The 25,236-nt window shown below is 38.5% G+C and overlaps 1 protein-coding gene across 7 annotated transcripts in view; it reads right to left on the minus strand.

Moving 5' to 3' along the window:
- Nucleotides 1-25,236, minus strand: part of PPP4R1 (protein phosphatase 4 regulatory subunit 1) — a 90,566-nt gene that overhangs the window by 37,123 nt on the left and 28,207 nt on the right. For 4 of the 7 annotated variants that reach the window (XM_064443008.1, XM_064443009.1, XM_064443005.1 and 1 more), the window contains 2 exons: nt 15,921-16,056; nt 7,188-7,294 (listed from right to left, as the gene is read on the minus strand). In XM_064443008.1, coding sequence (XP_064299078.1) covers nt 7,188-7,294; nt 15,921-15,979 — 166 coding nt within the window. In that variant the 5' untranslated portion in view covers nt 15,980-16,056. Of the gene's footprint in view, nt 1-7,187; nt 7,295-15,920; nt 16,057-25,236 lie in introns of those variants that run through there. The other 3 variants (XM_064443006.1, XM_064443010.1, XM_064443011.1) reach the window with 2 other exon arrangements.

A 25,236-nucleotide genomic window follows, 5' to 3' on the forward strand; every position in this document is an offset into this window, starting at 1 on the left:
CAAAACAGAGTGAAAGAAGTAAAACACTGAGACACCTGATTCGTTCCTTTGCCTAGTATGAAGCTGTGCAAAACGCTCAAGCCAAACCCTTCACAGAGTAACTGCATACTACCACCACTGCAATCAAAGCCAACAAGAGCTCTCTATTAAGCATATCAAGAGCTATGTATAAAGCTTCAGACACTAGGCACTCAAAATGGGCAGACTGTTTTGATTTCAATACCTCTACAGTTTGTCAACCTGCTGGTAAAGTAATGGCAACACTCCCTTTCCCCAAATTGACTAAGTTTGCTGTGAAACTGAATTCATCAATTTCTTTATGAAGCAATCCAGTAAGAGAGCAATGATTACCAAAACCATAAGATCTTTTTCTTCAGAATAGGTTTCATCTATTATGCAGCACTGAAAGAGTGGCCACACCACATGACAATATTGAAGAGCTTAAAGTGTGCCCCCTTCTTCCTGAGCTATTAAGCAAGCTCTGGCTTTGCGAAGATCACAAACAGATGAGATAATGCAATTAAAGATTTGAAAAATTCATGCCTAGGAATGAATTAGAACTGTAAAGTCACCTTAGTTCTTTACACTCCCTAACTTTTAAGTACATGGCTCTGCAACCTTAGTAAGGTCAAGTCAAACTAAACAAGCAAACCAGCACTGTGTATGCAACTGGCTGTGTAATGTGACACTGTAATTCACTACCAAAAACATTTGTGCTGTTCTGGGGAATTACTGCTGCTATGAAAGAACCCAAACCTTAAGCTTACCTATTAGATAAGAGCTCAATTATTCCAAATGCTGAAGCATATGTTCTAGTCTATACTGAATAGAGCCTAATTTTGCAGTCTGATAGGGTTACAAATTTTTTTTAATTATTATGTTTCCTAAAGACCCAAGCAATAACACCAAAAATTTGCACTAAAGATGCAGTACTTTCTCATTCCCTTCATCTATTCCTCAGCTTTCTCTTTAGCTTAGACAGGTGGCAGCTCCAAATACAGATTCCAGCAGACTTCAATACATGGCTGTCTGCCATTTCAGTTTAAACTTTTCTGTTGTTTCAACCAAATTTATGGTTTGGTCATCAACACAGTGAACAGAGCATGGCAGTATCAGTTAAAATTATTACACGCAGCTTCTTAAAGCATAAGCTCATCCAGCTGGGGAATACATCTGTATTATATATTTTTTGCACTATGCAATACAGTTAGTACCAGGCTTTCACACAGTATAAAGAAAAGCTGGGTGGAGAATTTTGCTTCACATCAAGACTGAAAATTTCTATTTTAGGCACTCTGGAAAATCACTGTGTACAATTAGGTTCTCCATAACATTTGCTTGGAACAGTATATTTTTTTCTGTTTGGCAAAGGAAGTCTTTTTAGATGCTGCTTTTTCAAATTATCTCCTGAAGGTACAAGTCAATGCCTTAAAGTAGCAGGCCACTAGAGAAAAAGCTGCAACTTGTCAAAACAAAAAAGTTTGAAAACAAATATTAATATAAAAAATTAAGATCTCAGGAAACTCATACTTGTTTCTCATTCATTAGCACATTTCATTATTAATTTCTTTCATTTATACAGAATTATACTGAATTGAGTTTTAGAAATTAAGCAGAAATAAAAGAGTGACAGAAAGTTAAAATAGACTTCCATTTCTTCTGTTTGTGAAATAACTTTGAAAAGAACTTGCCGTAATAAAAATGACAGAGTTCTACCTCCCCCAATTTCCAGACCATGAAACCAGCAATATATTCCAACATCTCCAGAATCTGAGTAGAATTCTATCTGCACGCACCAACCTTCAGTTTTAGCTATTTCACAAATCACCATTTAAATCAACATCCCAAACTGACTCCAAAATCATAGAAGTAATAACTGTTCCTTCCTCACCCATGAAAAAACATTTAAGTTTTCCCTACAGTTTGACACCATCTCTCATGTAAGCAAAGTGCCAACATACTCATCTACCTACTCCTAGTGCATACACTTAGTTTTCCTATATAAATGTGTAATGTTTATTTCACCCCTGCTGAGGCTTCAGTTGACTCTGTATTCCACTTCGGCTGTGAGGAAGTAAAGCACCATAAAATCATAGAATCATTGAGGTTGGAAAAGACCTCCAGGATCATCAAGTCCAACCGTCAACCCAACACTACCATGTCTCCTAAACCATGCCCTGAAGTGCCACATTTACACACCTTTTAAATACCTCCAGAGATGGCTGGAGTTATACACCACCATGGTTAGATGTATACTGGAAATTAAAAGGGCATTATTGCAGAGCTGCTCAGTATAATACCAACTAATTGCTCCAGAACAGTTATTTCTAAACGAAGTCAACTATTCCAGAGCCAGCTCACAACTAAATTCATTTCACAATAGCTTATTCTGCAACAATGTACAGTATTTAGAATAAATTTAGAACGAATTCTGCAAAGCTCTCCTTATCCCAAAATGACCATTCTGTAATACAAGCAGCAATTTCCCCTACGTTTGTGAGGGGCTGTAAGGTTTTGTGTTATAAAAGTGTATATGAAGAAAAATATTGGTAGTATTAATGCTGCTATTAACTGGCAATTTTGACGAATGCTTTACATACTCCTGAACATTAATATTAGTATTTGTTCTTATTAATTGTTGTAAGAATTAAAGGTGTAAGTGCAGAGCTTTGCATTTACACTTTCATTATTTTAAAGTATTTTTGTGAAAGGCAAATGAGAATCTTGATTTATATGCACTAGAGAGAAACAAGCAGCGCAGAAAACACCTTCGTGCCCCTCCCCCTGTATAGATTCCCATTTCTGTACTCAGCCCAAGTGTGCTGTGGACCTTATATTAAGATGCCAATCTGCCAATGGCATGGCAATAGTACTCAATTTGTATACATGTCTATTCTCAAACTGAACATCATTTGCATGATCAAGGACAAAGTTTAAATAAATTCTAGAGTTTATTAATTCAAACTTTATCTATGCCCTTCTTTCCCAAATATAATTTTCTCTTCCCCTCTTTTTTTTTCCTTCTAGTATCATCCATATTTTCCCTTTCGATTCCTCGTCTCCTGTTTCATCTGTCCCTCCAACTTTCCTACCTTTTTTGAAGACAAAAGAAAATGTAGATAAGTGAAAATATACTGTAACCAGAGCCCGTCTCTTTTAGCTTAGTAGTCCATCAGAAAGACTGACGTGCCTGACATGTGCTGCTTCTCTTACTAACTAGAAATGGATTTCATTACTGACTGGCAGAGCAAGGAGTGAAATACAGACTAAAGGGTAAAATCACCATTATTCATCCACCAGATGCATGAAGACACAAAATAGGATCACATCAAGTAAAGGAAAAAATTCTTAGTGGAGCAGGAGATGGGAGAAGAGGTATGGAAAACCCAGAAACAGGAAGATGAAGAGGAGAAAAAACAGGTGGAGCTATTGACAGCTGGGAGAGGCATTCCCATTAATATTGCTTACATGTGAAGATTGTGTTAAATGAAATGCTGTAATATGTGCTATTCGACAGGCATTGTTGGTATCTCTCACTATACCAACAGCAGGTATTTAAATGGTCTTACTGGCATAGGTTAAGCACACTATTAAGTAATTAATGTTGTGAGGGCATCCGCATTAAGCTTGATTACACAGCTTCAGAACTTAATGACCAATTAGTCTAATAATTGCTTTTCAAAATCAGTTTGTTTTGCAAACTGCGTTCACAACTGACTCTATGCAGCAAAGAGGCTGCTTTTTGTTCAGGAGGAAAAAAAAATTTGAGTTGGTTATATTCAAGCAAATAAGCACCAGTCCTCCAGGAAGTCACTTTCTTTTTCCCCATCATTTCTGTATAAAGATACCTATATGCATCTATTAGTACACTAATACACCACAAATATTTTAGAAATGAAGATACAGACTCTCCCTCTGAAAGAACCCTCAGAAAAATAAGATTTAAAGCTTCTAGTGCCCAGTTTTGCTAGCACAATGAGCAAAATGCCAATAATGCAATAATTCTGGCTGAGGCTGACTTTCAAAGCCAGTTAGTTGTACTTGTTGCACAGTAATGAAGCCTTGTATCAGATAAGCCATTCACAAGCTGTTACCAAAAAAAAAAGTTGGAATAGTACTAATTTACTCAAGTGAAAAAGGCAGACATATGGGCCTTGTTCAAGTTCACATAAGTCTGTGGCTAGTCTACATTTGAGAATGAAGAAGGCCCAGCTGTTTTAACACACAGATAAGCGCTTTATCACTAAGAAGGGTTTATAGGGGATAAATTAACATTTGCCAGGCACTGAGCTTCTATGCCAAGCTGCTTCTTGGCTTCTTTAGGTTCATAAACACCATAAAAACATGTAAGTGGGAAGCCATAACCAACAGAAGATTCAAAAGCAATACAAGGTAACACCTTTCTTACCAAGGCTGTAACAATTCTAGGGAACTCACTGCCAGAGACAGCAGGAAAGTCCAGAGTTCAGAAGGACCCAAACCCCACAGCAAAATCCCAGATTTAGCAGTTACACCCAGCTACAGCAATAAAGACAAACACTGAATAAAATAAGCCTTCCTAACAACTGAGATTTGGAGAAAAAGTTTCTTTGGCAAGTAAGGGGGTTGGAGGCAGCAGATTGTTTCCCAGCTGCTACTGATTGATTTCCTCCATTGGAACAGCTATTCTGTGCTGCCACTCACATACAGAAGGAAATGATACCAGGGCACAACAATTCCTATGTTCCATCAGCACTGGGAGCAGCTCATTTCCAATATCACCTGAAGTAGATATTTATCCCAGTAGAAACACACAAGTGATCTTAAGGCAGCAAAACCACATCTAACCTGTAACTAATTAATTAGAGTCCAAACTGCCCTGTCAGGAGAAGACCTACTTTATATCATTTGTACATGCAGTTACACAACAGAAGTCAGAACTCTCCTTAACAAAATACATTCCTCTTCAACTCGCTGTCTGTCCACCTGCAACCCGCACACCAGCTCTTAACAGGCAGATGTTAAAACATCACTTAGCATTCTTTAGCAGTACCTAATTCTTGCCCCCCAAAGAAACCTTCATAAATTAGTGATATTAATAAGACTGAGTAGAGTCCAAATGAGTTCCCACCAAAATCTATTTCTTTGAGCAATTTTTGTCAACAGTTTTTTTAAAGGTAGTTTTAGAGCTGATACTTGCTTTTGCCATAATGCATCAAAAAATTTATATCTGGCTAGCGAGTTGGTATGTCAAGATCTGTGTCAATCATACCAAACCATAGCCTCATGATTTTTTGTGCCTTCCATCCTACAATCATCTATTTGGACCCAGATCTTTTTCTAGTAAAGATTAATTTTTATTTCACATTAATGCAGTGTTTAGCATAACAGAGATGACATTTAGCTTCTTAAAGTGTTATCACAGTACATGAAAAATATAAATTAGTTTTGAAAGTCTCTTGCTCTCACACACAGAAATGGCTGTCTCACTGTAGCTCTAGCTTATCTAAAAAAAGGCAAACACACACACCCCCCCCCCAAAAAAACACAAACAAAAAACCCAGTATCTCATTTTCTGTGACTTGATTTGACAAGAGAAGACAAATACCTCCAATTGTTAAAAAAGGCATAAGACTAATGAGTGTCACCTGTTAGAAATTAGAAGACCTGTACATATTTTAGTTTGACTTCCCAAAGTTTGATTTTATTTATGCATTTAAACATGAAGGCTTGACTCCAGGATGGCTCTAACCACACAGATATCTGGCTCTAACACAGAAAGTCAAAATGCACAGATATTTTATGTTTTCTTATTCCAATTTTGGGGTGGTGGTTTTTTCCTCTTACAGAACAAGCTAGAAAAAAATATCGTACATGGGAAAAAAATCATCCAATAAGAAAAATTAAAAATATGTCTAATAGCAATGTCTAAAACCTTAAAAAAAAAACACAAAAAATGAACAAAACCCACTGTGCTGCAGTTTGAATAAGTCAAGCCAAGCACATATATAATAAGATACAAAGAAGATCTAGGTCCCTGCTGAATTTTCACTTGATTTAAGACACAAGAACCTGTCTTACAAAAACAGGCTAAGTCCAATACTGCAACTGCTCGAGGCACAAAAGCCACAGTTAAGTTTGCAGAAATTTAATTTGTGGGGCAGCTGCAGAATCCAGTGCTACTAGTTTGGCAGATCTAAGACAACTTCAACGCAGGAAAAGCCTGAAATGCTGCTTTTACTGACGCTGAGAAAATATCAACCCTGACTAAAAATGTACTCCACCCTTGTTAAAGGAAACAAATTGATTTGAGCTCAACTCTTGGCTTCCATTACATTTCTACCTAAACAAACTTCAATTTGACACACTTAGTTGGTCACCAATGAAAAGCCTAAGGCTACAAAGTTGGTGCACAAGGCCCTTTTTGCCCTGGACACATCCGTGATATTTTTTCCAAACTCAAAGCTTCAGAAACTTTCTGAAGCTCAAAACTGTTAACACGATCACAAAAACAAGGACTGTATATACATTCAAGAGCATATTCAACCTGGAATTTTGTTGCAGCTCTGTCCACACCATTTTTCCCTTCATCCGCTCCCCCACCACTTTTTAAGCACTCTCTCTTTCCCATTTGTTTTTCATTTTTCTCCTGCTTTTGCCTTTTATTCCAAACACTCAGCAACCTCAATATATTCATGAGCAAAAGCCCCTCTATATCTACAAAGCCCTCCTACTCATTAATTATATCTGCATCTTGCTTACCAATACCTTCACAACTGGTTGCCCAAAAGGGACCAGGGAACAACTTCAGCATTTAAATTCTATCAAAACTAATAGAACCTTTGCACAGATATTTTTCAAGATTCTTTTCAAGGCAAGATGATTAATCTTTATCTACAAATCTAAAATGATCACGTAGATCTGCTGAGTAGCTGAAGTACAGAATAGACGTTATTAAAAATGTACTGATGGAAAGTCGTAATCCTACATTCTGAAGAGGCTTAATTTTATTGAGGAAAATAATATGGAAAAAAGTCATCTTTGGGGGAATGATTAGCAAAATGAAGTTTTACAGTATTTTATTGCATTTGCAGAAGCCTAGCTTGAATATTGATGACGAGAAAGAACATATTGGTCCTGTGCTGAACCCAGGTTCAGCAATTCTGACTTTCCCTCATTAACCCAGTAAAATGTTTAACGCTACCTACCTGAATCATCAGCTAATCTGCTGATTCTCTCCAACACAGCAATACAATCTCTCTCATCATCACTGACTTCCTTCAAAGTGTCCAGCAAACTTCGAGCCACCATTTGCCTAGTTTACAAGAAAGATTAAAAATTAGGATTATTTGTGTCCAGAAATACAGCCAAATCAAAAAGTTGTGCAATCATACATGTTACTTAAACCAAACGGTAAAATTTTACATATATTCACTTTTAACTCAGTAAATTTAGTTAGTCCTGCTTTGGAAATCCTTAATTCTGATACCTGGCATAATCCTAGAGAACTGTTAACTTTAAATGTAACATTAAAAGTGTCCCTTTAGTTTACATGGAGAAGGGAAACCAGCCACAAAGGAAAAATAGTAATCATCTGCCAAGTGGGCAAACAGGAGCTGAATGTTAGGAATTCAGTGTGGGCCTTCCATCCTCACCTCTGAATTCCCTAACTTGTTCCATACAAAGCAAGACAACACCACTACTGTCAGAACAGTTTTAAACAGAATTATGAACTTATTTCACAAACAAAAGCATGAACACTCAAGCAAAATATTTCCATACTGACAGTGACATTTAGAAGCTAAACTTCATTCAAATGCTGTGTAGAGCAGTGGGTCTATACTGTGAAAATAAAATTTATTGGCCCATGTGTGTCTGGGACATACATGAAGCAAAGTAGAAAGTGAAACATTAAGAAAACATGAAACAAGTCAGAATCAACTCAGTTACTGCTTCTAATGCATGAGAAATTTTTCTAAGGATTAACTTGTCAGTGACAAGATATAGTCAGATTTGGGTTTTTGTCCTCTAAGGTTCTGCCGCAGCCTATGTTACAAAATCATACCCGTCAGTTACCCAGAGAGCCCTAAACATTAAGTTTTTTAACAAGACAGCCAGCGATGTGTGACAATCAACCTTTCTCTTCAACAGCAGCCTGTAATGGCATAACTTTTTTCTCACTCTTTTGGACAACACAGCTTGACCATCAGTTCAGAGAGCTAGCAGGATTATCTCAAGAGTGGAATGGGTCAAGAACAGTGTCCAACACGCTGCTAGCTCTTATACTGCCCAGGAGCAATGGATCAAAATGCTGAAGCAGCAAGGGTAAAGTGCCAGATATTTCCAGAACTGACTGACAGAAACACTGATAGGATGTAGCATAATATAAGCACTGTTTTCAAATAGTAGTGCTATAGACAAGGGCAGAAGCACAGCTAAACTTGATCATGTTCACTACAAACAGTGAATGTCGGTGACAGTCACAAACTGGTAAGAAATAGGTGGTTATATCCCTCATGTACAGAGGAAGCTTGAGAATTTTACAGTTCCAAGAAATCAGACAAATGCAGTAGGTTTTCAGGCTAAGCCACTCAAAGCTAAGCAGACATTTCCATTTTCTCAAACTGAAAATCAATAACATTGGCCACTTGCAAAACTGTCTTGAACTAAACTGTTTTGAGGTACAGATGAACAAGATCCTCTAAAAAAACAAACTGCAAAAAACTGATTGCCTTTAACAAATTTCCTCTCACTCACTCTTTTCAACTTGGTAAAATGCAGCATCTCTCAGCAGAGATGCAGTTGGAAGTTCAACTATCAAAATCCTAATGGAGGGAAACAGACTATGTGATACACTAACCTAGAAGCAGAGTTGAGTTGGTCTTTTAAAGGGCTGGACACCCCTGAAAAGAGAACAGGAACAGATGAAGCATATTTCATAAACCAGCCTGCCTGGATGCATGTGCCTCCTACATTAAGTGTAATCTTGGAAAGCAAGAGGCAAGTCAACTGACCCATTGAGTTGGTCTGAGCAAGTAAGGAACCACAATAACCAGCACTATAGCCCATCTGGCTCCTGGGAACTATGGAATGGCCCCCTACTATACTGGGAGTTTTAAGAACACTCATCTCCTCATAGAGCTTTGTTAGCACTATCCTGAACTGTGGTGGCTGGATCCCACAGCGAGTCTTTGACAGTTCCTGTGAGCTAGACAGATGGCTATGCAGAAGTAGCCACCCTAGAAGCTGAAAGCCACAAACCTTCTGCTCAGGAGGAAGAGATGAAAACAAATCCTACCCTGAAGTAGATATGACTTATTTACTAAATCCACTCAAAGCTAAGAAAGGACATCCAACTTTTTCCCTGGACTGAAGGTAGAAGACAGCCCCCACCTGCGTCCAGGCGGTATTTCCCTCTTTGGCTTGTAAAGTAATCAACGGATCTACTTTTATATTTAGCAAATTCTGGTAAAAATCATTACAACAAGAGGCAACAGGGCAAGCTAAACTAACTTTAGGAAACCTAACTGCGTAGGCAGCCAGTAATGTAAAGGTAATCTCTTAACTCCACCCATCCAGTGTTCTGGGAGATGATGTCCACTCACGTCCTCCAAACATTACAGGCTCTGACCTAGTTCTGCCACTATACCCAACAATCTGCCAAAATTATTCTTGTGCCTCCAAGGCACAAACATAAGACACAGAGCTAAACCTACCTCACATTTGTCACAGGCTGAGAGCTAGCATGTAGGCAACTAATGCTGAATGACTTGACCCTGCAAGCTCACACTTTAACATGCTCCACTACTGGAGAGTAGAGAGTAAGCAAGGGTCCCTGGTGCCTAGCAGCTTGATCTTCCTTCTCATGCAAGCACTGGCAGTCAAACTACAAAAAGCCTACAAAAGAGGACTAAAATGAACTATCAATGCATAGTAGCACAACGTAAGGCAAGCAGTAGCTTGCCCAGCAACTTGCCAGGTGAGTACCAGGTGAGCATCTGTGAAATTGTAACAAGAGCTCTGAAGGATGACCTGTCTGGTCTAGACAAACAAAACAAACATCAGCAGACATGTTTCATGCTCAAGAGGCAAGGAGATAACCTCCTGTGACAGGGAAAAAGAGGAGGAGCAGGTTTCCTCTAAGGATAACGACAACATGTCCCCATAAACTGTGTTCTGACAGGGAATCAGACCCCTTCAAGTACATATGTGACAGAAATTACTCCTCCAACATTAATGATGACAATGTAAGTGATTTCAATGGCATACATTCTGTTACTATACATTACTCCTGGTTATCAGGGCACAATTTGGGACTAGGATTAATGGTTTCCTGCCATTTCCCTCCTGCCACTGGCTTGGGTTTGTGCAGTGCTTGCCTCTAATGAGATACGAAGCTCCACTAAGAACTTTTACCTCCACACATTCTCGTTGCAATGAAGACTACTCTGCTGGCACTAACTAATAGAATTGCTTCTTCTTGCCCATTCAGTCAGATCTCGTATTTGACTCCTCCAGGTCCAAAGGGGCTTTCAATAGCTGCTCTGGGCAAGTGAGGCTCCAAATCAGTAACCCTACAGCTGTGAACTCTAAGAAAGATATTTATTCACAGTAGGTGCCTTTGGTATAGACTGCCACCGAAGCAGCAATGCATCTATTTATCCATTAAACAGCTTACAGGCCAAAGAAAGGGCAGACGTCAAAGGCTGGAACGTAGCATGCAGTACAAGCACTTGAGTGATGTGCAGAAGTGGAAGATAATTAGCAAAGTTCAAGTTTTCATGAGCATGCATGGGGAGAGTTTGTCCAATAGTAGAAAAACTGATAGGATAACTTGTAGGCACACTTCACTGCAATTAGCAGTCCACATGAGGTGACAGATATTTTGAAGGGGACAGATATTTTGAAGACTCTGCATGCACAGGCATAATTAGTATTTGTGACAATGTACTCCGAGAAGAGCTATAAATATCTTTTCCTGGCTCATTCAAACTCCTTTTATACACTCCTTTGACCTTATTTGGAATCAATACTGGGAGTTCCAAGTGGTAAAATTACTGTGTACCAATTACCATCATTAGCCTTTTAATAAATTTCTACTATAGAATATAAATTAGTTCATCTGTACAAGGAGCTAGTAAGCATATGTTAAAAGAAAAAAAGAGAAAGAAAAGGAAAGAAGATAACTTTTCTTCATCCATTTTTGCAAAACTTCTGAATCAAGATTTGATGACATTTTATGTTTAAGTGAATATTGGTAGTAGTAACTTAGCTTAGCACTGTTTTCCCCAAACAATCTCAGAAGACATTCTGAATAAACTCAATTCTGAAATCAACGTCTTTGTACCTTTCTTAAGAATGGCTAAATACACAGAGGTACATTCAGTATTGTTGAAGTAATTAAGACTTCTCTTAGTGCTTTGGGAAAATTCTGTCCTTTGCTAGTTACAATTACATCATCTTAATGTACACTTACAAGGTAAACTTTCTCAGTCTACGCAGTGAAAGTTAAGTTTAAGTAATTTACTTGGTATGCATGTATATCTAAATTTGTGTGCAAAAAAAGTGTTTTGAGGTTTGTTTCATTTTTACTAAATTTTATTCTTTGACATACAGTGGGCTCAAAGACTGAAACATCAAAACAGAGGAAAGGGGAGTTAGGGATTAGGAAAAATAATTTACCCTAAAATGATGAGAAGTGTCCTACTCAGAATGAATGCCACTATAGTTTCACCTGCATGGCTTTGGTATGAGTTTGGCATTTCTTTATTGTCAGTACTCAACAAATACCCCAAAAAGTGTTTGCACTGGGCTAGGCTGCACAGACAAAGTGAGTGGGGGAAAAAACCGTGGATAACCAAATTCTCAGTTAACTTGTTGGTTATAATCTGATCATACCTAAATGAAAATAAGGCAAGGTAATTTCTCACACTTAAGGAAGGTCTTTATCAGATTCTTGACATCCCACCAAACATACTGTCTCAGAAAGGTTTTTGATATGCATTACAGCGGAGGGATGAGAACAGCATTCCTCTGTTTTAGCAGAGGTACCTACTGCATACAAGTCCTAGTTTTTAAAAACACAGTAAAATGACATTCTTGACTCTGCAAATGGAGTCGAGAACTGGAAAGGCCTATGATACAGCCCTAATACATATAAAAATTTATTGTTACCCTTAATTCTTTGGAAATAAATTGATTTCTTAGTTCCTGAAACAGAGCATATATTCTAAGAACTTCCTGGTTTTCCAGGATTACAGACATTTAAAACCAAGGTTTATATTATGACTGTTGGAGTCAGGAATCAGATAACGACATTAAAATAATGCATTGCCACACGTGGTACAGCCTCCTCTCTAATGTCAATCTCCCTTCAACTAGAGTCTAGAAAGCCAGAAGGCTACCTTCCACCAACAATATCAGAAACCACGTCTGTGCCATATAGTCAGAGAAGCAGATCTTTCAGCTGAAAAAGACAAGTTACCCAGAATGCTGTAAGCCAAATCTTCACCTACACTGTAGACAGCAAAGGTGCTACTGATAAGCTGTATGAGTACACACACCTATGCTTAATCCTCCTTTGAGATCCAATATATCATCAGTTACTGCTGAGTGCTGCTCTATGAGTATTTTTAAGTTAAACTATTTAAAAAGAAAAACTATTTCAAAAGGTACCAGGTATCCTCCCAAGGGAAAAGGAAAGTAGTACTTCAGAACACAAAGCAGCAAGGCAAGAGGATAGCTTAAAAGTATCTACATTGACATGTAGATATAGTCTTGATAGCCAAGATTGATCATACTGATGAATGAGAGTCTGCTGCCACGATCTGCTTTGGTTTGAAAGAGAAAGGGCAACCACAATTCCTCAAAACTTTGGCTAATCAAAGGAAGGGTCTGTGGTTCAGGAACTGCCTCACTATTCAAAAGATCAGAGAGTGTTGGATACTTCTGAGCCTTCTTAATAAGGAATGGAAGCAAGTTAATGGCAATAAAGCTTAGGAATACCCACAAAGGATTTTTAAAATGAGAAGAGACAAAGACTACACTCTAATCTGCACCAGCAGTTGTTTTTTAAAGCAAATAGCAAAAGGAATCCTCATCTATGCACACACACCAGTGCTACCAGCCACAAGGAGACCTTGTATTTCAGGGTAATGGTCTTAGCTTTCTGCTCAGCATCTACTCTTGCTGCAATATATCAGATTATTAAGGGGTATGCTAGACATGCTTCTCAGATCTGGTCTGGAGGCTGCCTCTTCATATAACCAGAGTCCCGCTTACCTTGGTTTTCAGATACAAGAAGGGTCATTTATTGTAATATTGGCCAAGTTTCCCTCCATTCTCATAGACTAAAACAACATCTGTGGTGCTGATCAGCAACACTTAAACCAGTGAGGATGTAGACCATAACATGCCAAAAATTGTCACACATCAACTCCTTCCACCATTTGGGAAGCTGTTAAAGGATTCCCTACCCCACACACTTTTTTTTCAGTTCATCCTGTCAGAAAATCATACATATGTAAACGAAGAAGCAATTCCTATTTACAAGTTTCAAGTCTGATCTGCTAAAATTTCTCAGGATGCAGACTTAGATCCATTTTCATCTCAGAGAAACTGGTTTTGGCCTTCAGACACCAGCTGAGAAATCCTGAGTGCTCAAGTAATCCACTCAAAGTAGACTGGGCTTTTGTAGTAATTGTTAAAAATCACTTCACTTGAATCTTTCAATATAATCATACACTGCAAATATGACACATATGTAGATAGAAAATTATAACAAAAACAAATGCAAAGATAAATAGTACTTAAAATTATATTTAAAGATTTTTTTAAAAAAACCCACCTAAACTAAAAGCAAATTCATCCATTTAAAAAAAAGTAGACAATCTTACCCTAAGTTACCCAGGCTCAGTGGTTATGTTTCAAGGGTTTGGGCATCTATATTTTGAAGCTTCCACATAAATGCAGGTTGAAGGTCACAGAAGCAACCGAAACATTATTAACTCAATCAAAATATAAAATAATGTTAAACTACACATAAGTAAGTGGATGTGATTATACCATACACTAAGAGACAAATTACATTTAAGTTGTTTATTCTTATCTTTTTCCCCTATGAAATGCTCCAGTTCATCTGTCTAGCAAAAATCTCTCCAACTATTCCTGAGACTGAATAATGCTGAATCATCATAAACTGCCTGCAATAGTTACTCGCTATCACTTACATGTGATATAACTGCTACTCAGTTATATCACTAAGGACTATCATATGTTATTTCCTATATTTTCTTATGCTACATACCACAGTAGGCCTACAAAGAGTGAGGCTTAAACATGCTTATACCAGCAAAAAAACCCAAACAAGCACACAAAAAACCCCAGGGAAAACTATAGTTACTCCACCCATCTTCCCCTGTAGAAAAGCACAGGCAAGCACAGGACATGTAAAGCTGGACAGCATCATCAAAAATATTTCAAGCTTATGCATGCCCCACACCCCATGCAATCCATACCGAGAGACTCAGAGAGACAGTTTTTTCTTGAACAGGCAAGTAAAATTTTAGAACCGCTATTCTTGTTTAAAATTCAAGTCACACAACTTGAGTTTCCGAGTTTGTTCTCCTCCCTACTGGCTTTTACTACAAAATTGTCACCTACGTAAAGGCTTTTCTTCCCTCCCTCCCCATGAAAAAAGTCAAACACAAAAACTCTATCCTGACTGGCAAATTGCTGATTCCATCTCAAATTGTAAAATACCACAAGCTTTGGATTTCAGGAAAACAGTAAACTTTAAAATCAGGCCTTTCAGGACTAATTTATGTGTACAGATTTATGAAGGTTATAATAAGAGAAACCATTCTGTAATTGTTAGCTTCAGTTCAATCAGAATGAAAACCTTCTATATGGGGGATGTTCATACACGTAGTATGGAATTCTAAGTATACTTCACATGACTGAAGTTAAGCATAGGGCTAAATCCTTACAGAACTCGGGCCATGAACAACAAAATAGAGGCTAACCTACAGGGTGATTGATCATAGACTTAGATATAGATTATCGTCCACATTCTACTGAACTAAGAATTCAACATAAAAACGAACATGCTTTATTAAAGACTCACTTGGAGCCCAAACTAAACTATGTTAAAATAAAACACCAGAAAACCTCAACCTTAGCATATTTTATACATTTCTGTGATCTTGTAACCATTTGCAGTTACAATTAAAATAAATGTTGGTTTTGAATTTCTCCATTCCATTGCAGAGTGTCTGCGTGCAGGGGATGGGGTAGAGAGTGTGTCTGCCTGAAGTATTCTACAATACCTGTGCTTTTAAATGGAGCAACTAGCTCAGTGGCATTACAGAAATAAAAATGGCAAAATGCAGACCACAGTATTAACTAGGTACAGAAAGACTTTCTTTTCAGCAGTTTTTTCATTTTCAATAACCAGAAGCAACAATACTCAAAGTAAAATCTGGGTGAAGATGATCCTGCAGAACACTTCTTGGGTTCCTCTGGTAATCTACAGTGCTGTTCATTATCCTCTCCTGACCCTTCATGAAGTGTTTTCTTGAAGTCACCTTCCACAAAGAGTAAGAGTTATAGATACTGTTTGCTATTATCTTCTAGTCCTGTGTCAACAGGAATGTTAGCATGCACAAAAAACCTAAAAGAATGTGGTCTAATTAATTAAAAAGTTCAAGCAACTGTAGTTCAGGACTTCTTAAAAGGTAAGCAAGCGTTTTTCTGTTATCATTAATATTTTGCTCTCTGTAAGTAGGAGTATCAGCAAACAGAAGGAGTGGAAACTGAAGATTTTTGAAAAGCTGTTGGGGTTTTTAAATTATTTGTATTTCATGCAAATTAACTTCAGCCAGATCTGAGTCAGATGCATAGTTTGCATACCGTTAGCCAGACAGGACATTTAAAAAGCATACCTGTTGAATATGTTCTCACTTGCAGCGTACTTGTCCAGTCTTCCCAAAGGCGTCAACATTTCATCTTGTGAGACAAAGTCCAGGGCTGAAGGTATAATAATCACATCAGACTCTGAGCTGTAGTCATCCACACCAACTATCAGAGACATCAGAAATATTCCTTATAATCACAGTAGTTTAACACTAAAATGATGTCTGGTTTTGGTCTGCAATACAGAAATCTAGGCAAGGTCCCACTGACAACATATTTACTAACTGCACCATATAATATCCCCTAGCTTTACCCAACCCCAATAAAGCCTTTTCTACACAGGACTGATCGATTATGTATAAATTGGACAAAATGGTGTTTGAGCCATTTTCTCTAAATTCCCAAAAATGATGTTTCACTAAACATCCAAGGTTCATGATATTTTTAGCTACCAAACAGTATTTTTACACCTTATATTTTTATTAAGGAAATTACTTTTAGCTAATTCTAAAGTCAGCTTTTCGAAGAAGCATAGACTAAATTATAGCAATTAGTCCAGAGATAAAGAGTTAATACAATATCATCTAACAAAAAAAAAAAGCTTTTTTTACAAAAGAAAAATCTAAATTAAGCATGTTAAAATGTTCAGGTGTGTGCTGCTATAGCCGGCTACCTGTTAAAATAGGCACAATTCACCTACTGCATAATTATTAAGCAGCACATCAATAGGGAACATCATACAAACAGACACCTTTATCAACATGGAACCACAATGAAATAGAAAAGAAGTCCATCCCTGCTCTGCAGAGCTGCCTGAAGAATTAGGACGTGAACTACCAGCTTTTCTGGCTTCCTTATGCCCTCTGTACTGCTCAAAAACTCAGACCCATAACAAACACCTTAGCCTGCAAATGCAATCACTTATTTGCAAGAACTACCCCAGGTCCCCTACTTTACTCCTGAAAATACAACACGACAGTACACTACAACTATTCTTAAGTCTAGCCAAGTTTCTCTGAAAAGCCTTTTGAAAGCTGGCAAATATAGATGTATAGAAGACAAAGATAGACAGATCTAGATGTCCAACAATCTTCTTAAAAGTGAACTCTATAGAGGAAAGAAAAAAAATATTCTTGTCCTCTTACCTTCCATATAAGTATACCATGTTACGTAAATCAGTTATCAGACTTTGTGTTGTTATCTTCAACACTCAGAACACACAAGCAGCTGCCATTTTCTGAACATCTTCCTTGATGTATTTCAAATGTCAAAAGATCTAACACCAAACTCTCCATAAAAGTAATATTTTTAGACCTAAGCTGAGTTAATAGCACCCCTTTACCAAGAAACTAGTTCTTCCATTTTCTAGGTAGAGAATCTATTGACATTGTTTAATTGGTTATAAATAAATCCTATCCTGGGAGGAGGGTCCAAATTCTGCAGCTGCTACTAAGGACATGAAATCCTTGCCAGAAATAAAATGAAGTGATGGGAAAAGAGCAATGGCATAAGAAGAATCTGGGAGATAAGGGCAAGGAAGAAAGTGTGCTTGGATCTGCGAGACAAAGATGATGGAAGAGCAGCTTGAGGAGAGGAAACTAGTGCTCTTGGATATGCCTAAAAGGTAGCAGATTACAAACTGCAGGGGTGAGGAAAGGAAGGCTCAAAAAGTCAGCTGCGGAAAGCTATTGCAGCACAAATTTAGCAACCCCTAAGTTTACACAACTGTTTGAACCTGTGTTTGGGTTTGTGGGTTTGGTTGGGGGTTTGTTTGTTTGTTTTGGCTTTTTGTAAGAATCAGGTTTATTTTCACAGGGAAGGTAGGGCAAGGTAAAAATACATTCATAATGCAAGTTAGGATTTTATGCCAGGTTAAGTTATTGAGGAACAGGCTACATCCTTTGGCAGGTTCGTAGGCCTTTAATTCAACCCATCAATCCAACTGAAGCCAGAAGTTTTCTTGTGTTTATAGTTATGACATGCACCTTTCTCACACAGTCTAGGCTTTTTAGAATATGATACTTTAGCTGAAGGGATCTACACCAATCATCCAGTCCAACTCCCTGAACAATTCAGGGCTGACCAAAAACTAAAACAAATTATGAAGGGCATAGTCCAAATGACTCAAACGCTGACAGGCTTGGGGCATCGACTACCTCCCTCTAGGAAACCTGTTCCAATGTTTCACCGCCCTCTTGATAAAGAAATGCTTCCTAATGTCCAGTCTAAACCTCCCCTGGTGCAGCTTTGAACCATTCCTACACATCCTATCACGGGATACCAGGGAGAAGGGCTCAGCACGTCCCTCTCCACATCCCCTCCTCAGGAAGCTGTAGAGTGCAATGAGGTCATTCTCAGCCTCCTCTTCTGCAAACAAGACAAACTCAGAGCCCTCAGCTGCTCCTCATAGGAGCTCCTCATATGACATATTATCATATGTGAGATCCTATGCCAGAGGGCTGACTCAAGACACACTTTGAAGCAACAAACACATTCTGCAGCATCCACACATGAAATAGGTTATAGATACTCCCTGTTCCAGAAAATTAATTTCATTAAGTTTTTCTGTATCATTAGAATTGTGCCCTTCACTAGGGAGCTAAACCACTGCACTCAGATTTCTAAACTACAGAATTTAAAATAATACAGTTAAGTTATGACATACCCAGCTGCAGAGAAAACATCACTCTAATATTCAGTGAAATTAATCCTATGACAGGGTCCTATTTTAAAGTCTGTTGATCATACTATAAATTTAAAAGCATAAATTGAAGAAACTGTCAAAATTCCAACACAATCAGTAACCAATACTTTTATTTAGCTATCAAATGTATGAATAAATAAATAAATGCTGACCATAATATCTACCACCACCAGTTTTACTTCCTCCATTTCTCTCCTCTCAACCTCAACTTTACATTCCATGTTTCTCTTTCCCCTCTACGTTTATTCTCCCCCAATACTCCTACAGCGAGTGGTCCAATGTAGACGACATCTTAGATGGTGCAGAACATGGCAACTGCTCACGCTATATGTCTTAACACAAACATGCACCAAAGTTGACCAGATGTCTCATGCCTTTGATTTAGTGAACTGAACATTCTGATAATTTTTGCCTTGTGAAACCAGTTAAATCAACCAGACCCATAAAATCCACTCTATATCAGATGTAAATATCCCTGATAAAAATACAAGCAGCTGCTTGCCATTTATCTGTTTGATATCTCCTACTAGTTCAAACAGAAAGTGAGGTGTGTGGATTTGACTCTGCTGTGTTTGTGCAAGGTAAAAGCAAGTTTAGCACTACACTGGGCTTGATGTGCCTCTGCTACTGATGACGAGCAACATTTATTATTTAGATAATTCCAGCATCTGAGCTCATAGTCACAAGAGAGATCATTCAAATGGCAGCATCCCGATAAACACAACACTAAAACTAACAGGGAAGATGGGACAATAAAAATAATCACTACATGAACAGTCACAGTTCTTTTAAAGTACCGTTACAGTTATCTTACATATTCATTTTCACTTTCAACATCCACACACCGATCCAAGTGAAGAGTCATCATTCCAGTAGAATTCCCATTCTAACAAAGCCCCTCAAGTGGATGTTTGCTTTAACTTGCCCCAAATATGATTCAGCAACAATCTAACCACTCCTCATCTAAAATGCATAAAAAGCATACTCTGCATTATTCAATAAACCAAGTCATTTTGATATTCCCTACACCTGGAAGGTTTTTCAATAAAAAGCTCTCAAAAAGGCTTTTAACTGAATATTGCCTCTTCAGCCAACCCCTGCTTTCCACCCAACTTTGAGCACTTGCCCAAGTACCACAGGACCTTTTGTAAATTTTACAAATGCAAACACCACCCTTGAACACAAGTCTACTGGTTTTGGCTAGCATAGAGTTAAAATTCTTCATAGTAGCTTGCATGGGGCTATTTTGCAAACCTTCAGCCTACTCCCTGGCAGGGCAATGTGAGGAGTAGAAGAGGCCTCCAGACAGTGTAAGCCCTGTTCAGCAGTAACCAGAACACCCCTGTGTTATCAACAATAGTTTCAGCACAAATCCAAAACACAGCCCCATACAAGCTACTATAAAGAAATTTAACTCTATCCCAGCCAAAAGCAGTACAACAAGTCTTGGTTAGTTCAAATGCAGAATGTCCAGATTCATTCCCACTTAAGAATGTAGACCAGGCAACAGGGTCACATGTTACTTTCACGCTACAGAAAAAACTGTACATCACTTTTGTTTCCTCCATTTTTCAAACCAGTACAAATAAGTGCAGACCAAATGCTCAGAAAGCATCTGAGCTACAAGACATCAGTGAAACCTAATGCAAGTTCAGAACCTAAGTACCTTTTAAACTGGTCTTATACATTCACACCAACATGCAAAAGAAGTAGAGCTAAGAAATTTCTATATGTAGAGTAAAAAGGTTCTATAAAAACACCCTATCCCAGCAGTTTAAAGTAAAGGTGATGGGGGGAGGAACAATAATTGGGCAATAGTGTGAAAAGCATCACAGTGCCCCTATTTTCTGTCCACATAAGCACCAAAGCAGAGAAAAATTAATAAAAGCATTAATTTATCTAGACTAAGTTTGCAAACTTCTCTTCAAAACTCTACACTACCACCACCAAACACAAGGCAGCATCGCATAACAGGATAAGCACTGGATTTTTGTTTCAATATCTATCACTAGCCTGTTGTATGACACAGGCCAAGTAACTCCTCCTCTTTGTACCTTCATTTTCCTGTCCAATCATTTGTTTGGCTTTTTTTTTTTTATAGAAGTTCTTCAGGCTTGTCCATCTATCTTGCATCTGGTCCATACTGTACCACAAATACCCCCAGCTTTAAGTCCTCCGGTTTCCCTTAAGTTCTCCTCTGTTTTATGGCAAGGATACAACAACTGCTTGCCACAATTATTAACCAACATGGACCATACACCAATCTTGCTGAGACGGACTATATTTAGAGGTGCTTAGTCAACCACTGAGAAGCTTGGTTGAGCATACAACAAAACAGAAGTCCCTTTAAAACTCAGTCCCCTATAAAACCATAGGCTATACACCAATTTTCAAGTGAGCTGATTTTTCTAGTAAATATCTTCATAGTATTTTTCACAAAGATCTTGATCATATTGTGTCTTTTACAGAGAGATGCACACGATAATGTTTGAAAAAATAATTACTATTTTTCTTTTATTTAATAATGCATGAATTCTTTGCCATAGACTGTTCAGTAGCACCATCTACATGTATTCTTTTTGTTCTTCTGTATCTGCTATGGGGTCCATGGCAGAAACATATCCTCCCTCATTTTAGCACAGAAACTCAAAAAGGTGACAGGTATTCTAAAAACGAGCAATTTTCACTTCTCAAACATGTGCAACAAATTTAATATTCAAGATTTCCAACTAATATTACAGTTGCCACATTTTATCTTCTGCATTCCCAAAATGGTCTCAAGATCTGTAAGAGGTCTCTATGGCAGTCACTACAGATATCTAGAAAAATGGTCTAATTTTTACTCAACTGTAGTACAGGCTATTTGCTACAGTCTACTCCGATTGTTACCATAAGCATGTTCAGGTTAATACAGCACTTATATGCAGAAAGGACTTAGTTCTGTTCTGCTCTGCTGTTCAAGCAAGTAATTTTTCTGTTTAATTATGAAAGCAAAAATAGTAGTCCTACAAGCCTATGATAATCTTAGATTTCAGTCCTTCCACCATATTAGCAGAAATAAAAACCACACTTCCCCTTCTCTGTCAGATCTCCCCCAAATTTCCCCTTGAAGGACATATATGGAGCACTATCCACCTTGAGCCTCTTATGAATGTGGTGAAATCACCACACCTGAATGCATGGACCATTGTCCGCACTCCAAGTCCAGTGGCACTGGGTTTGGGCGTACGGGAGAAGGAGGAGAGAGGTAGGAGCAAAGAAGATAAGGGGGAAATGCAAAGCAGCTCTGATGCAAAGCTGCTGCACTAACAGCAAGGCTTACCACGTCAACCCCTGTGTAGCACTTTCATAGCAGAGCTTGCTAACAGCTTGAAGCACAGACAGAGCAAACCCTTTAAAATAAAACTTCAGTACAGACTTGGTGGGGGGAGCATTTAGCAGATGAAAGACAGACACAGGAATCAAAATCAGCAGCTGTTTACACACAGGACTTAGACAAGTATGGCACAGTAAATTTAAAAGACCCACTACACTAAACTTAACAGACTGATAGAACATTTTCATTCAGCAAAGGCCTTCAAAAGAAGATAGAATTATCAAGTGTGCCAAAGGAGTTGCATTTCTCACCAAGCATCAGAGGAAACAAGAGGTGACAAAATTCTTTAAGCAATGAGGACAGGCACAGCTACAGACAAGTTTGTCTCTTCCAGGCATATACAAGCAGCACTGAACAGCCCGATTTGCCTTGAAACAAATGAACAGTTCTGTCTCATATTGCTCACTAGTCATTTATTTGCACAACGGAATGTACCTTCTACTGGTTAACAGTTTGACCTGCAACAAAAGCTGGTCCAAAGGAAACCGAAACAAAGAGGACATACAAGCTACCAGTTAAAACAATCAACAGTTTATATTTTGTCTGCCAATTTCCTGTTGGGAGCATGTCACGCCCATCACCATGGTACTCCAGTCCCCTGCTATTTAAGTCCCTTTTACCCCTTCCAAACAACTGCATACAATTAAGAATCGTGGAATGAGGCTGGAGCGAAGCAAAAGTCAGCTAGTGCAAGCAGGAAGTTCCTCTAAGGTACTTTTTTCTCCTCTACAAGTTCCTTACAGTCAATGAAAGGTATCCACCCTTTCTCTGCAGAGCGCTGCTGCTTGTGGGGTTTTTTTATTGCCTCCATGACTGATAATTTTGTAGCACTGCTAAGAGCATCCCACTTCCATCTTCAACCAAGATGTTCTCCCTGGTCCTACTGTGACAGCACACATGTTCACTGCACTTGGAACTATCCTCAAGTTCAGCTTGAGTTCAAACTACATATGCTTTAACCTCGGACTAACTGGAAGGGAGAGCATTATGAAGCAAGCAGTTGAAGCTCAAATGCTCCAAAGGCTTGTGCTAGCGTTGCAACACCGAAGTGACACCATGAGGTATAACACATCAGTCAATAACCCAACTACTTCAGATGAATCAAGTGTTGCTCCAATGGGCAGTTACTTAGACTGGTTCAATCACAGTAACTGAAACACACTTACTCGGGCTAAATACTGCAGAGAAGGCAAGTTCTATGACTGGTAGATCCACTGTCTATAAAACATGGCTTTGCAACTTAAATCATTTTGAACTTCCTAACTGTACTTCTCTCCATTTAAACCCTAGACAACTCTTGAGATGTTGTCTGACAGCATACCAAAGTCTTGGTGGGATAAGCCTTCGTGTTTCCTGAGTATTCAGAGGTGGAAATTCTTTCTGCAACCCTTCACATTTTCCCTCCTTCTGCAACTCTCCACACTTTTCCTGTCTGTGCTCAGTATAAAGTATATAACTGGTCTATACAGGAGAAGATTGAGCAGTGCAGAATGCAGTGGATTCACTCTTAGAAAAAGTAAGCACATTCATGGATGTTAATTTCAATGTTATTTAAAATAGAGTTTCCTCTAATAAAATGTACATGCAAGCAAACTTGCACAAACAAGTATCCCTACAGACCAATCAAGCTATTCCTCCTGCAGGCTAGAGAGGAAGGAAAAGGTGGTCTCTCTTCTATTCAAATATTTGGGAACTGTTCAGGCACTATGGCAACAAGACAAAAAAATACCTAAGCAGTTTTGTTTATCAGAGAAAAATACTCCAACAGTCTGCATTATTGCTCATATAGAATGTCACTTGTACGCATTAACATATTTAGCTTTTATGGAAATTGTATCTCAGAATAATGCGTATTTATTGTACTATTTGCCTTTCATTTTTCTTTACCTTTAAAAAGAATTTAAAAAAAAAAAACCACAAAGCCAGTACTCTCAACTCTCGGTGCAGTAGTTCTGCTGTCACAAATGAACACCCTTCACAAACATATTTTGACACTTTGCTTAACCTATACATTAGACGAGATTTTAACACCCTATTGCCAGAAAGAACCACAGTGTCCCACCCAAAACAAGAAAAAGCCACATAATTTTTCTTATGCTATACCTTCTAAAGCAGACAGAGAAGCCCCGATGTTCCACGTTCCTTTAGGGGCAGCTATCCCAGCCTCACTCTTCCAAAGACAGTTGTTAACACCAGCTCTCAAAGCAGAAGCTATCCTTTCATCCAGTTCTGCTACTGTTGCAAGTCATCTCTTGCAGCTACTACTCTTACAATGAAAACTTCCTGCCCACACAGAGGGAAAGCCTTAGCAGCAAAAGACACACACAGGAAAGAGAGGCATTTTATCTTCAACACACTGCAGTCTGCCACCTCCACAATAGGTCAGCAGTCAGAAACAACTGCACAAACACCAAGGCTTCTGTATCTTAAGCTTAAGACTTTGAAAATTTCCATCTCCTTCCTGTCTCATTCATGCCTTCCCATTTTTGGGTTTTTCCTCTAAGTGGAAGAGAAAGGAAGATGGAGAACACCCTAGGAGATAAATCAGGAGACAGAGGAAAAAAAAGTCCTTATTTGAGGATTCCTGTCAGGGCTAGGTTAACAGTTGGACTTGCTGATTTTAAGTCTTTTCCAACCTCAATGATTCTGTGATAAGGAGTGGCTGGTGAAAAGCACATTTCCACATCAGAAGCGATGCTACTGGCCTTGGGAAGCTGAAAGCCTAGAGAATTACCTCTTCTTCAATCCTCTGCTAGGTGTAATGGAGAGAACATGCAGCTGCATGAGGAAGGTTCATTAGCCAGTATCAAATCAAGCACAACCCTTTCCTCACATCATCTCCTTCTCTCTAAGATCCTAAGAGGCTGCTCAAGAAAAAGACACTAACCATTACCCACCTGAGACCGCTAAAATCAGAATTGCCTGGGGACACAGCCATCCACCTGAGTCTCCCAGTTTCTGTAAGGGTCAATCACCACATTAAAAGACAAAAATGAACCGAAGAGTCAGGAGAATTAAAACCTGATCTCCAGGGGTACAACAGACTTAACAAGTATGCTTCATTAACATTAAAACACAGTTATTAGATTCCCAGCTGAACAGAATCTCAGTCACACCAGTGAACAAAAACAGAAAGTCTGCCATTAGTTTCTGTTATTTTTTGCAACACAGACATTAAAGTCTGCAGACTACTGAAATGCCAACCCAGTAACTCAAACTATCTCAGCACTCTCTCACCAGAGCGAAGTCTCTGATGGGACCAAAA

This window comes from Phalacrocorax carbo, chromosome 2 (assembly GCF_963921805.1).
Source record: "Phalacrocorax carbo chromosome 2, bPhaCar2.1, whole genome shotgun sequence".
NCBI classification, from domain to species: Eukaryota; Metazoa; Chordata; class Aves; order Suliformes; family Phalacrocoracidae; genus Phalacrocorax; species Phalacrocorax carbo.